The 10,819-nt window shown below is 37.2% G+C and overlaps 1 protein-coding gene across 2 annotated transcripts in view; it reads left to right on the forward strand.

Annotated features, from left to right (window-relative positions):
- Positions 1 to 10,413, forward strand: part of SYN2 (synapsin II) — a 462,636-nt gene extending 452,223 nt beyond the window's left edge. For both annotated transcript variants that reach the window (XM_075073408.1, XM_075073409.1), the window contains exons 11-13: positions 2,272 to 2,332; positions 6,156 to 6,399; positions 9,879 to 10,413. In XM_075073408.1, the coding sequence (XP_074929509.1) occupies positions 2,272 to 2,332; positions 6,156 to 6,399; positions 9,879 to 10,014 (441 nt within the window). In that variant the 3' untranslated portion in view covers positions 10,015 to 10,413. The remainder of the gene's footprint in view (positions 1 to 2,271; positions 2,333 to 6,155; positions 6,400 to 9,878) is intronic.
- The last annotated feature ends 406 nt before the right edge of the window (positions 10,414 to 10,819 follow it).

Here is a 10,819-nt window from a genome sequence, read left to right on the forward strand (position 1 = left end):
ATCCATCTCCCTCCCAGCTTTCTTCTGCCAGTGTGTGAGCAGACAGTGCTTCTCTCCCCACCCCCACCTCCCCTCCATGCCTTCTCGCTCCCTCTCCCTAAAAGAAAGATAATACCAGCAGGCATGTCTAACATAGACAATTTGTTTGGGTTTCAGTTCTCTAACAGGAATTACATGATTGGTTTCATTCAGTCCTCCAGAAACAACAATTGGAGGCCTGTGCCCATCCACCACAGAACTCCACGGATAGCAAGGATGTAAACCCCAGAGACCCCTGCCTCGAGGGCATAGAATGGGGAATATTCTTCTCCACTGCAGCATTCTGTCCTGCTTCCACAGGAACTGCACCATCCGTTTGGGGTTTTACATATGGGGAGGGGGCAGGTAACATTCCCCTACCAATGCCACAGAAAACACGCACCGTCTCCACACAGTGTGGAGCACCACGTGTCCTGATGGCACACAGAGGAAAGTGTGAGCTGCATCAGCGTTGGACTAGAACAATATGGAAGAAACACCTCAAGGTGAACCTTCCAGAGTTTCCAGTCCCCTGTGCAGGCTTCCCAGTTATCACAGATTGACATTGCCCCAGTGAGATACAATGCTCTGTACAATGCAAATATCAATACACTTTCCATATGATCACAGTTGTCGTAGAGCAGATTGGACTTTCATGTGTAGTTCAGGGGGTGAGAACTCTGACCGACTCACTATCCAGGAGTTTTAAAGTGATCTTCCTAAGTGCAGGGGTCTCTGTTTCTCCTTGTGAAATTCTCCTCTCCTTCCCAATCCTTGTATGAATGTTTATAGAAAACTGTATTATTGTATCAACTCCTCTTGTGACAAGCAGATTTTGGCCCATTCATACTATACATTCATTTTTAACCCCTCTTCTTCTCATCTTGAAGTTTGTCATACTGAACAATTAGAGTGTCAGATCCATCATGTCCCCTTTTATTTAGGCAGCTAAAGCAACTTTGCACAGCTGCTTAAGATAGAATACTGTTGCCCTGAAACACATAAAAATTACAATTTCTAGGTTCCCATGAAATTCCAGTCATTAGTGGTAACATGTATTTTCAGTTTTAAGATCAAACACAAATCTTTCTGAAGAAAAGGAAGTTTTGCAAGGATTGTATTTTACACTCACCCTTTAATACATTCTAGGTTTTTTTTCTCTCTAGGCAGAAGGCAATAATTTCTTGATCATTCTTTAAAAAAAATAAATAAAGCACAGCTATTTTGTCCAGAGATTTAACATATTACCATATATTTTGAAAAATATTAGCCATGGGCCCAAGACAAAGCTTGGATCCAGAGCCTAATGTTCCCAGAGGGTGTTCTGCTCCAAAGTTTTTGTTCAGGCCCATCTCTCACTCTGGACAAGAACAGGTTGAAAGCAATACTGCCAAATACATATCCTATTTTGAAAAGTTAACTATTACATGCTAGGTGAGATAGAGTGAAGTAATTTTTTTCCATTATGTTTTTGCTAACCCTCTTTCATTTCACTTAATGAAACAGCTAAAACTATAGTCAGTGTCACTTTGATTCTCAAACACAGTGGAATTTTGCTGATGCTGGTTTCTAAACTGCAGGGGAATGTCATTGAATTGCAACTGAAAAAGACTAAGTTCTTTCCTAACTTACATTCAGGTAACTATTGAAGTCCCCTTAGTAGCTCATTGAATACACAGGTGTAACAGAGGCCAAAATTTGGCCCACTGGGCACAATCCTCCATGCATTAATTTCTGTGAGAGGAAAAGTGAGCCCACTTTATGCAGAGATTAAGTCAAAGCATTCATTTATAAGCTCAAAAATATGGGGAAAGGAATGAGGAAGAAAGAAGAGTTTTAAAATCTAAATTGAAAAAGTGATACAGTCAGTGTGATAGAGAAAAGGTTGTTCAAGATAGCAGGAATTGAAGGAAAGAGGCCTCACATGAGCTGTGGTGAGGTTTTGGGAAGGCAATCTTTGGAAGAAAAGACACTCTCCTGCTCATGTTATATAGTGGTAACCTCATGCTGAAAAGGGAGAGATGTTTTTGTTTTGTTTTTTTTAATTACCCCAAAGCTGAGTTCTTGTATACCAGGATTCATGCATCAGGACCAGCAATAACTAAACTAGACCTGATTTTACCTGGAGAAAACTGAAGAGCATGTTTTAAACTCCAAACTAAATGCAGAACTTTCAGTGGAAACACAGGTAGACTCAGTGTAACTGTGCTGCTCTATTTTTACGTTTCTTCTTTTTTTGCATTTATCTTCCAGAGTGGATCACTTAAGGAACCAGAGCCAAACAAAATCCCACCTCAGCGACCACCACCTCAAGGTTGTTTACAGTATATTCTCGACTGTAATGGCGTTGCAGTAGGACCAAAACAAGTCCAGGCTACTTAAATAATTGACAGTAAAAGCAGGGGTTAAAGCCAAAAACCAACCTTAAAAGCAAACATACCAGTTTATGTGCAGTTTTTGCATTGTTTCAGTGCTGACCTGGACTGTGTTTTTTCTATGCAGTGTCAACTATACTGTCTGGTTGTTTACCTGTTCATGTCTGTGCTTGTAATGCTTACCTATGTTTCTCTGTATAACTTGTGATTTCAGGGCTGTTGTCAACAGTGTACAAAGAATTGTGCCTCTACAGAGTCCAGTGTGACTGTATATTATGGATAGTTAGACAGTATTTTTTAAGTATTATATATTGTGGGGTAAACAACAACCCAGGTTCAGATTTAAATACTTTTGCTTAACTCTGTGTGTGTGTGTGTGTGGTAGTCGTAATTTTATTTTTGCATGACTAACATTGATAGGTGATTCAGATAGATATTCTAAAAGATATAAGTTAATATATTTGTTGATTGAGGCTTTTTTTAAATAATTTTATAAAGTTTGTTAATATTTGAATTTTATTTATAGGTAAGATGTAGAACTCTAATGTTTTAGTGATTCCATAAAACAAGAGACTTCTTCCCAGGAACATTTAAATATCCTGTATTTTACATACTGGTGTTCATATTTTTAATTAATTCTACATTAAATTATTAGCTACAAAGCTATGTAAATGGGCCACCTATGTGCAATATCTCAGAGAAAATGTGAGTATTTAATGTATCTCAGTTCAATTAAGTAGTTTCTTTTGTTGTGGTTCTGAATTAGTCATTTGTGGTTTCTACAAAAACCCAAGACAAATGTTACCCTGAAATTTTTTACCTAGCTAAAAAGGTTAAGCTAATCTCACAGTGTTTGGTGGGAAGTGTCTGCAGGATTATTGAGCGCCTTGAAATGTCTTGTTTGCTAAGTATCAGGACCTCAACTGATATCATTCTGCACAGTTCCACTGACTTCAATATAGCTGGGTTGATTTACACCAGCTAAGGCTCTGTCCCATTAACTGTAACATCAAACAAATAGATAAGTAATTTACTTCATCATCTCTGTGCCACTATTTTCACTGAAATATCAGGATATGCATTAAATAATTCTATCCCAGGATTAACCACAAAACAGGGCCTTATCTTTATTCATAACTCAAAATCCAAAAAGACCTGAGAGGTTTGACTTTTGCCAGACTTTCTATAGCCATAATTGCTTATGACTTTCACATAACCAATTTACTCTTCAATATCACAAGCAATATCCAGGCAGGCCACTGAACTGTTATGAGATATCTAGCCTAGGAACACAACCTGCACTATTCTAGCATACTGTAAAACTTAGTTGTAAACAAGACACAGCACTGTGTTTTGTCATTTAGACAAAGGCAAATAGTGGTCACTAGTTTAATACAAACAAGATTGTTTTCCTTAAAAAAAAAAAATTATGTTCTACTTTTCATTTTCCCTACAAACACTGCAAAAAAACCCAACAACAACAAAAAAAACAGCGTTGTGAGCTTTCTTAATTGTAAAAGCAGGCTGGCAAGATGAGGATTTATATATGCATTATTAACTATTTAAATATTAATGGTGAATGCTATGTTTACTGCTGATCAGTAAATTACATGAAATTTTGCTTTAGTGATCTATGTTTTTCTGGGTCAATGATCTTTCTGATGACAACATGGGCTATTTTTGTTGTGTATGGAGAAAATACACTTTAAGATCAGGTTCACAAACTCCTACCTTCAGATATCATAGATGAGAATAAAGCATACTGCCCTGGGGTGAAGAAATGAATCTGTTAACTAAGTGATTTTTATTTAAAGCGGTAGGTATTGTTTTGCATGTAGTAGTGAGAGTAATCACAAGTGCTTTTCATGTGACATTTGTGAGCTGTATGTGCAGAATGCAAAGAAAAGATTTGCATTTCAGGTAGGACTTCAGCTTGTTGATTGTAAAAGTTAGAGGGGCACATACCTATTTACTTCATACCTCAGAGAAGCAGCAAGTCAAAATGTCTCTGCATGCAAGCATGCTTAGGTGCAAGTTTGTGAGTAACAGGGAACAATGTTTTACAGTGTAGGATTAACGTTCAGATTTTATTTCTTTCTTTATTTGGTAAAAGTTTCTTTCATGATTGTTGCCTTTTTGTACAACCAGCTGCAAGAAAGTGAGCAAATGCTGGAAGTGTGACTGCAGTATATCTTTTATGTGAAATACCTTGTACAGCTTAATGTGCAATAAAAGAAAGTTACATCTGTCTTCAGTGTAAAGTTTCTGGCATTCAAGCCACAATGTGTAAGTGGGAGGAGGAGGGGAATATTTGTTTTCCAGTACTGAGTGAAGGGAGGCTAATAAGTAAATGAGTATCATTAAGATGTTGCAAGACTGTTACCACTTTTGAGGTTTCCTAAAAAAGACATACAAATTTACAAAATGAAGTCCCATTCCCTAGTATTAAGGAGATGCTCCTTACCTTTCTACAACACAAAAATATTGAATAATGCTAGTCGTGGCAAACATTTTGAAGCACAAGTATATTCTGTTCTCCCACATACACAATCTTACACAGTAAGTGGAAAACTAGCCATGGCTATTTGTCTATTTAAAAAGAAAGCCAATGGCATATTGTGCTGATACCATTTCTTCCAGATATAGAAGTGTTTTCTTTTCTGAGGACTAAAAAGAAGATGAAAGATCTTACACGGACATTAAATCTCTTTGTAAGAGGACTTAAATTTTGACATTTTCAAAATAGCTAGATTAATAGGCTTGTCTAATGTTCATGGTCCATTCTGCACAGTTCCTGACTGAAAGATTCTTTAATCAACTATATCAAAAAGTTTTGTCTCTGTCCCTGTCTCCCTTTCATTCAGATGTGCTATAGGAGCTATGTGACATGTGAGGGTAATGATTCTGCTGTAACTCCTAATTCATCAAAAGCCTCACAGTGAAAACCACATGTAGACACCTGACACTACATAAAGTGCAGTGCCTGATGACTGAGATCTGACTGAGTACATTTTCAGTCAGGAAGCCTCAAAACCAACAGTCTGATGATACAGCATCTTTTCAAAAGCCTGCTGATCAGTTCTGTCATGGATTTCACAATTTAGGTTTCTGCCTCATGTGCTATTCCCATACTTTTTATAATGCTGTTCTATTTGCCATCTTATAGTCTAGTCAGTAAAAGCAAAAACTCAGACTCCTTGGTTACTAAGAAGAAATTAGTGATGACTTTTTCAGGTCTCTCTGTATTCTGTTCTTAAATATTTCACTACAAAATCTAATAAAATTACCAGAAGTCTCCAGTCAGTGTCATTTTAAAGTTATTTTACTGCTGTAAAGGTAATTGTAAATGGAATAATATAAGCAACTATGGAGATAATGTTAAAGCTTTGGCTCTTCAACAGTACTGTAGTAACATCACATAAAAACAATAGATGAATCAGCTGCACTGGTGAACTATCAGAATATTCTCCTGTAACTAAATCTCTCACTGAACCAAGCCAAATTTATCCCAAGGATGTTTAGCTATTTGGATCTCATAGCAATTTTAGGGCTGGAGTGTAAAGGTGGTATAAGGAATGTATTAATGTATCAGCTGTGGTAAATAATACTGACTATACTAAGTTGGTGGTCCATATTAGCAGAATATTGTCTCAACACAGAATTTGACAGATTCCAGGATTATTTTTTAAGTGTTGGTTATAAAATATAATATACATTCTTTGATACTGTAACATTATGAAGTTTTTCTTGTACTGAACTTAGGGAGCCCAGTACAACCCCAAGGAACGCAATCACACAGCCAGGAGCCATTGCAACCACAGCGCATGTTCTCCCCGGGGCAGTCAGGAAAGCCCTCAACTTCCCAGCCACAGCGTCCACCTGGCCCTACAACTCAACAACCATATGCCCAGGGTCAAGGTATTTGCAGCGCCGGATTATCAATGGAAGTGGAGCCAGAGCCACAACCTGCTCCACAGCAGAAACCTCAGTCTCATCCACAGCTTAAGTAAGATATTTGTTTCTCTCCCTCCTCCACCATATAATTGTATTTTGTTTCCATCACAGTAGCTTGGGTGCCTGTCTAATATATAGCAGCAAAGCAAAACATGTGCTTTTGACTGTAAAAAGAGGTCAATTCAGGGTGTCATACCCACATCCTAAATGCTGTAAAAGCAGAATTTCATATAATACCTGCACATTTTCAGCTCAAACCAAGGTTGGTTTGAGGAGGCATCATCCTCTCATTTCTTTTTGTCTCCTTTTTTGTATCATTGACTCATGATTTGCATGCACTGTGAGTAAAGCTGCACAGAAAAAAGGAAGTCTTATCTGTTTAAACTTTTAACCTTGCAATCACTCAGACAGCAAAAGATTTCAGTTTCAAAAGGCCTATATGAAAAATAATCCAAATTAACATGCTACACAGATGCAATAGTTTGTAAGATGGGTTTCTTTGCAATACTGTTTCTTTCAAGGTTATACACTGCTGCTTGAACATACAGTACAGGTAACTCAAACAAACCATCTCCCTTGTATACTGCAGTTAAAATATAAGTACCAGTACAATAAACGGTGTGCAGTGAACACAGAGAAGGATCCTTGGGTTCCACACCTCACTGCAGGAATATACTCCAGACTAGGGTGACCAGATAGAAAGCGTGAAAAATTAGGACATGGAGTGGGGGGGGATAATAGGCACCTATATAAGAAAAAGTCCCAAATATCGGGACTGTCCCTATAAAAATTGGGACATCTGGTCACCCTACTCCAGACCAACAGTGAGCAGCAAGTGGCATAGTAAACAATTGCTGCTATCTCCAGCCAACACCCCCACCCCACCCCCGGCCATTGCCACTGACAGATCCTCTGTCCCACAGATCTCCCTCCTCACAGCTTGACCCAAGAGAAGGGGAGAAGAAAAGAGAAGCAGCAAAGAGTCTTGTTCTTCGAACTCTTGCAGTGTGCATTACACACACATGCTGCTAGCAGGAATGGGAGGGATGTCCTAACATTCCAATGGATCTTCTGATATTATATATATTCTGACAATATAGTCTTAATTGGCTAAACAATGAGACTAGATCAATTTTTGGATTTCACAGTAAATCTGTATGAGAGACCCATTCCCTTTTTCTAGACACTAATATGCTAAAACTAATGTGAGCAAATCTCGCCTCCCCACCTATAATCAGACTTTGCTGAGAGTCTCCCCCCAGTGAGTGCTCAGTGACTTGGACTTTTTAAGCACATGAGGCTCAGTGGGGGCAATAGTGACCTCCAAAATGGGACAAATGCAGCTGATTCTGGAAGAAACCCATTTATCTGTCCCATAGGATGTTGTATGTCACTATTCTAGTTCTATGATTTTATGTCCTGGGATAAATTAATCCATTCTTTAAGTGTACACAAGAGAATATGAATGACAATTTTCTTTATCTCAGATGGATGAATACAGAAACAGTCTGAAACCTAACTAAGATTTTCCTGACATTCTTTTTAGTTATTTTATACACGATTTTCTAACTCTCCCCATTAATTTGTACCTCTGCTCCCAATTTACATCTAAATAGCTTTATAGTTTTCCTTTCCAAGATACATCCAGTTTTCTCTCATCAAACATAACTTTTAAAAGGCACTTAGTTTTTAGTTGGCAAGATTTCAAAACTAGAAATATAATATAGTATTAACCCTGTCGGGGTAAAATTAGTTTATGCAACTTTCCAAGAAGCAACTTTACTCCAAACAGATTTCAGTACATAATAGAATGCCTTGCCTTTGGGATTAACTGTACTGTAGATATTTGCATGTGCATGCTTTGTAGTCACCCACAAACTGTTGCCTAACATGTGCATGCAGGTTATTAATCTGTGAATAAATATTTAATTAGGCCATTTATTTTGTGTTACTAATCAAGTCAATTGCTGCTTTGCCTCCCTCACTCCACCTTTCATTAGTGCAAACACAAATGTTTATCAGTCATTAATCCATCTATAATGTATTAAAAGCCTGAAACGCATGCAGCACTGCTTGTTGTAAAGGTGGATAAGTTGCAAGCCACAGAGTATGAGCCAATATGAACTAGAGAAGTGTGTTGCTGCTGTATCACAGCCAAATATCAATTTCCTACTGAATTCTATTTGAGATCTGATAAGATAAACACTTGACAGAGTTCATTTCATTCCCAAAAAGTTAATTATCTTTACTAATTAAGCAATGGATACTTTTTTGAATGGCTTACAAATTTAGGGTGTGATAGATAGATAGATAGATAGATAGATAGATAAAGATGTTTTGCTTTAAATTTAAGCCACCCTTTTTAAAAGTTATTCCACTTGAAGTTCTATGAATTGGACACAGTTTTAAACTTCAAACTTTATCCTTCATGTATGCTAAAGTATATTTTATTCACTATTTCACAGAGACTTATGCTATAGTTAGTGTTACCACCACCAAAAAAAAAAAAAAAGACAGCATACAATAGCACCTCAGTTATGAAGACCTCAAGAATGGAGGTTGTTCATAACTATAAACAGTTTAGAACTCTGAACAAAACGTTATGGTTCCTCTTTCAAACATTTACAACTGAACACTGACTTAATACCACTTTGAAACTTTATTATGCAGAAGAAAAATACTTCTTTTAACCATCTTAATTTAAATAAAACAAACACCATACTTCTGGTTCCAAATGAGGTGTGTGGTTGAATAGTCAGTTCGTACCTCTGGTGTTCGTATCTCTGAGGTTCTACTGTAGTTAGGCTAATTGCTTGCAGTAAATACACAAGCACTGACAGATTGTGGGGGGGTTTTAAATCAAGTGCATTCACAAAACAACAGTTTCATCGAGTCACAATTAAGAATTAAACATCCAATAAATCATCAGACGAGATTACAATTTTAGGGTTCATTTCTTCAAATGTACTGACATTCCTCTTCTCCTTGTGTCAATAAATGTTTGCAGCCTTAAGGAACATAATTGTGCCTTACTGATACTCATCTTGAATTCAGATTTCCCCTGGCTTTGAATTTGACTTAATAGGCCCAATTCTTCTTTACTGCAGTTTTATGCACTAGGAGCTACTGAAATTAATGGGGTTACTGTTGGGGGAATAAACTGTGAAACAGAGGGGAATCAGACTCAGTATTCCTCTCATTTCCATTTTGTTGGTGATTTAGTATCCTTTCGAGTCATACAATAATATAAGCTGTTTTATTATTAAGCAACCTGTTCTATTAAGTATAGGTGATATAGGCTACTTCTCAGACTGAAGCATAGAGAGAAAGTGCTGTATTGAGCGGTTCTATATGCTGTACTTGACTCTGTTTGTCTCTGCTTGTCCATCTTTGTTTGAACATGTAAGTTGTTTTCCATCCCATAAATGCTTCTCCTTTTTACACAGCATATAGTTTGTATCGACATAGTATATGTACACATGGAAGCTGACTAACAATGTGAATACCAACCATGTTGCTTTTGTCTTGCAGCAAATCACAGTCTTTGACAAACGCCTTCAGTTTCACAGAATCATCCTTCTTTCGATCATCCGTGAACGAGGATGAAGCAAAAGCTGAAACCATCCGGAATTTGAGGAAGTCCTTTGCTAGCCTTTTTTCTGATTAGCCATTTGAAGATCAATTTCATGCAGTTGCCTATGGCATATAGACTAGAACTTACAGTGAATATTATTTAGTATTTATATCCCTGTGACCCATCCTCCATTACTGTTCCAAGCAATATGTTAATCTTTAAAAAGGTCTATGAGGAGATACAATTCAGGTACACTGTGTAAAATCTATATAATATGAGAGGAAAAGCTATATTAGTAGTAGTACAAAATGCTTAATTTTATGGTCTTTGTCAATTGTAACATTGTGGCCTTACTATGACTGCACTATATCACCCTATTGGATACGCCTTCGTGGAACTGTTGTAATAAAGCATTGTGTTATGGGCTTCCCCTTGTTTTACCCATCTCCGGTGCTTTGCAATGCATGTTTATGTTCTGTTTTGTATTGCAAAGATATAGTCTTAACCTGACTTGTTCTTGCCTCAGATTATTATGAGGCAAATCACGTTGATGTTTCCTGTTGTCAAGCCACTTTACTGTTGTGAGAAATTAAAGCAGTTTTCTTCCTCCTTTGACAACCTTTCCATCAACCAACTATAGAGTTCTGATATATTTGCTGAGAGTTATCACTAGGCTAAAACAGTGATGTAATAAATAGAGTATGTGTATGTACTATTCTATCCTCATAGGTCTATTGAACATTTATTTCCTATTGTTAATTTAATAATGATCTCTGAGTTGTAAAGTAACATGCATGACCTAATAATGTTACCAATATTTTTCTGTACCCCTTCTAATAAATGCAAAGCCCTGTGCTTGGTAAAGAGAAGCTTTGAAGAAGACTGATTTCAACAATCA

The sequence above is a fragment of the Chelonoidis abingdonii genome, chromosome 17, assembly GCF_003597395.2.
Source record: "Chelonoidis abingdonii isolate Lonesome George chromosome 17, CheloAbing_2.0, whole genome shotgun sequence".
Lineage (NCBI taxonomy): Eukaryota > Metazoa > Chordata > Testudines > Testudinidae > Chelonoidis > Chelonoidis abingdonii.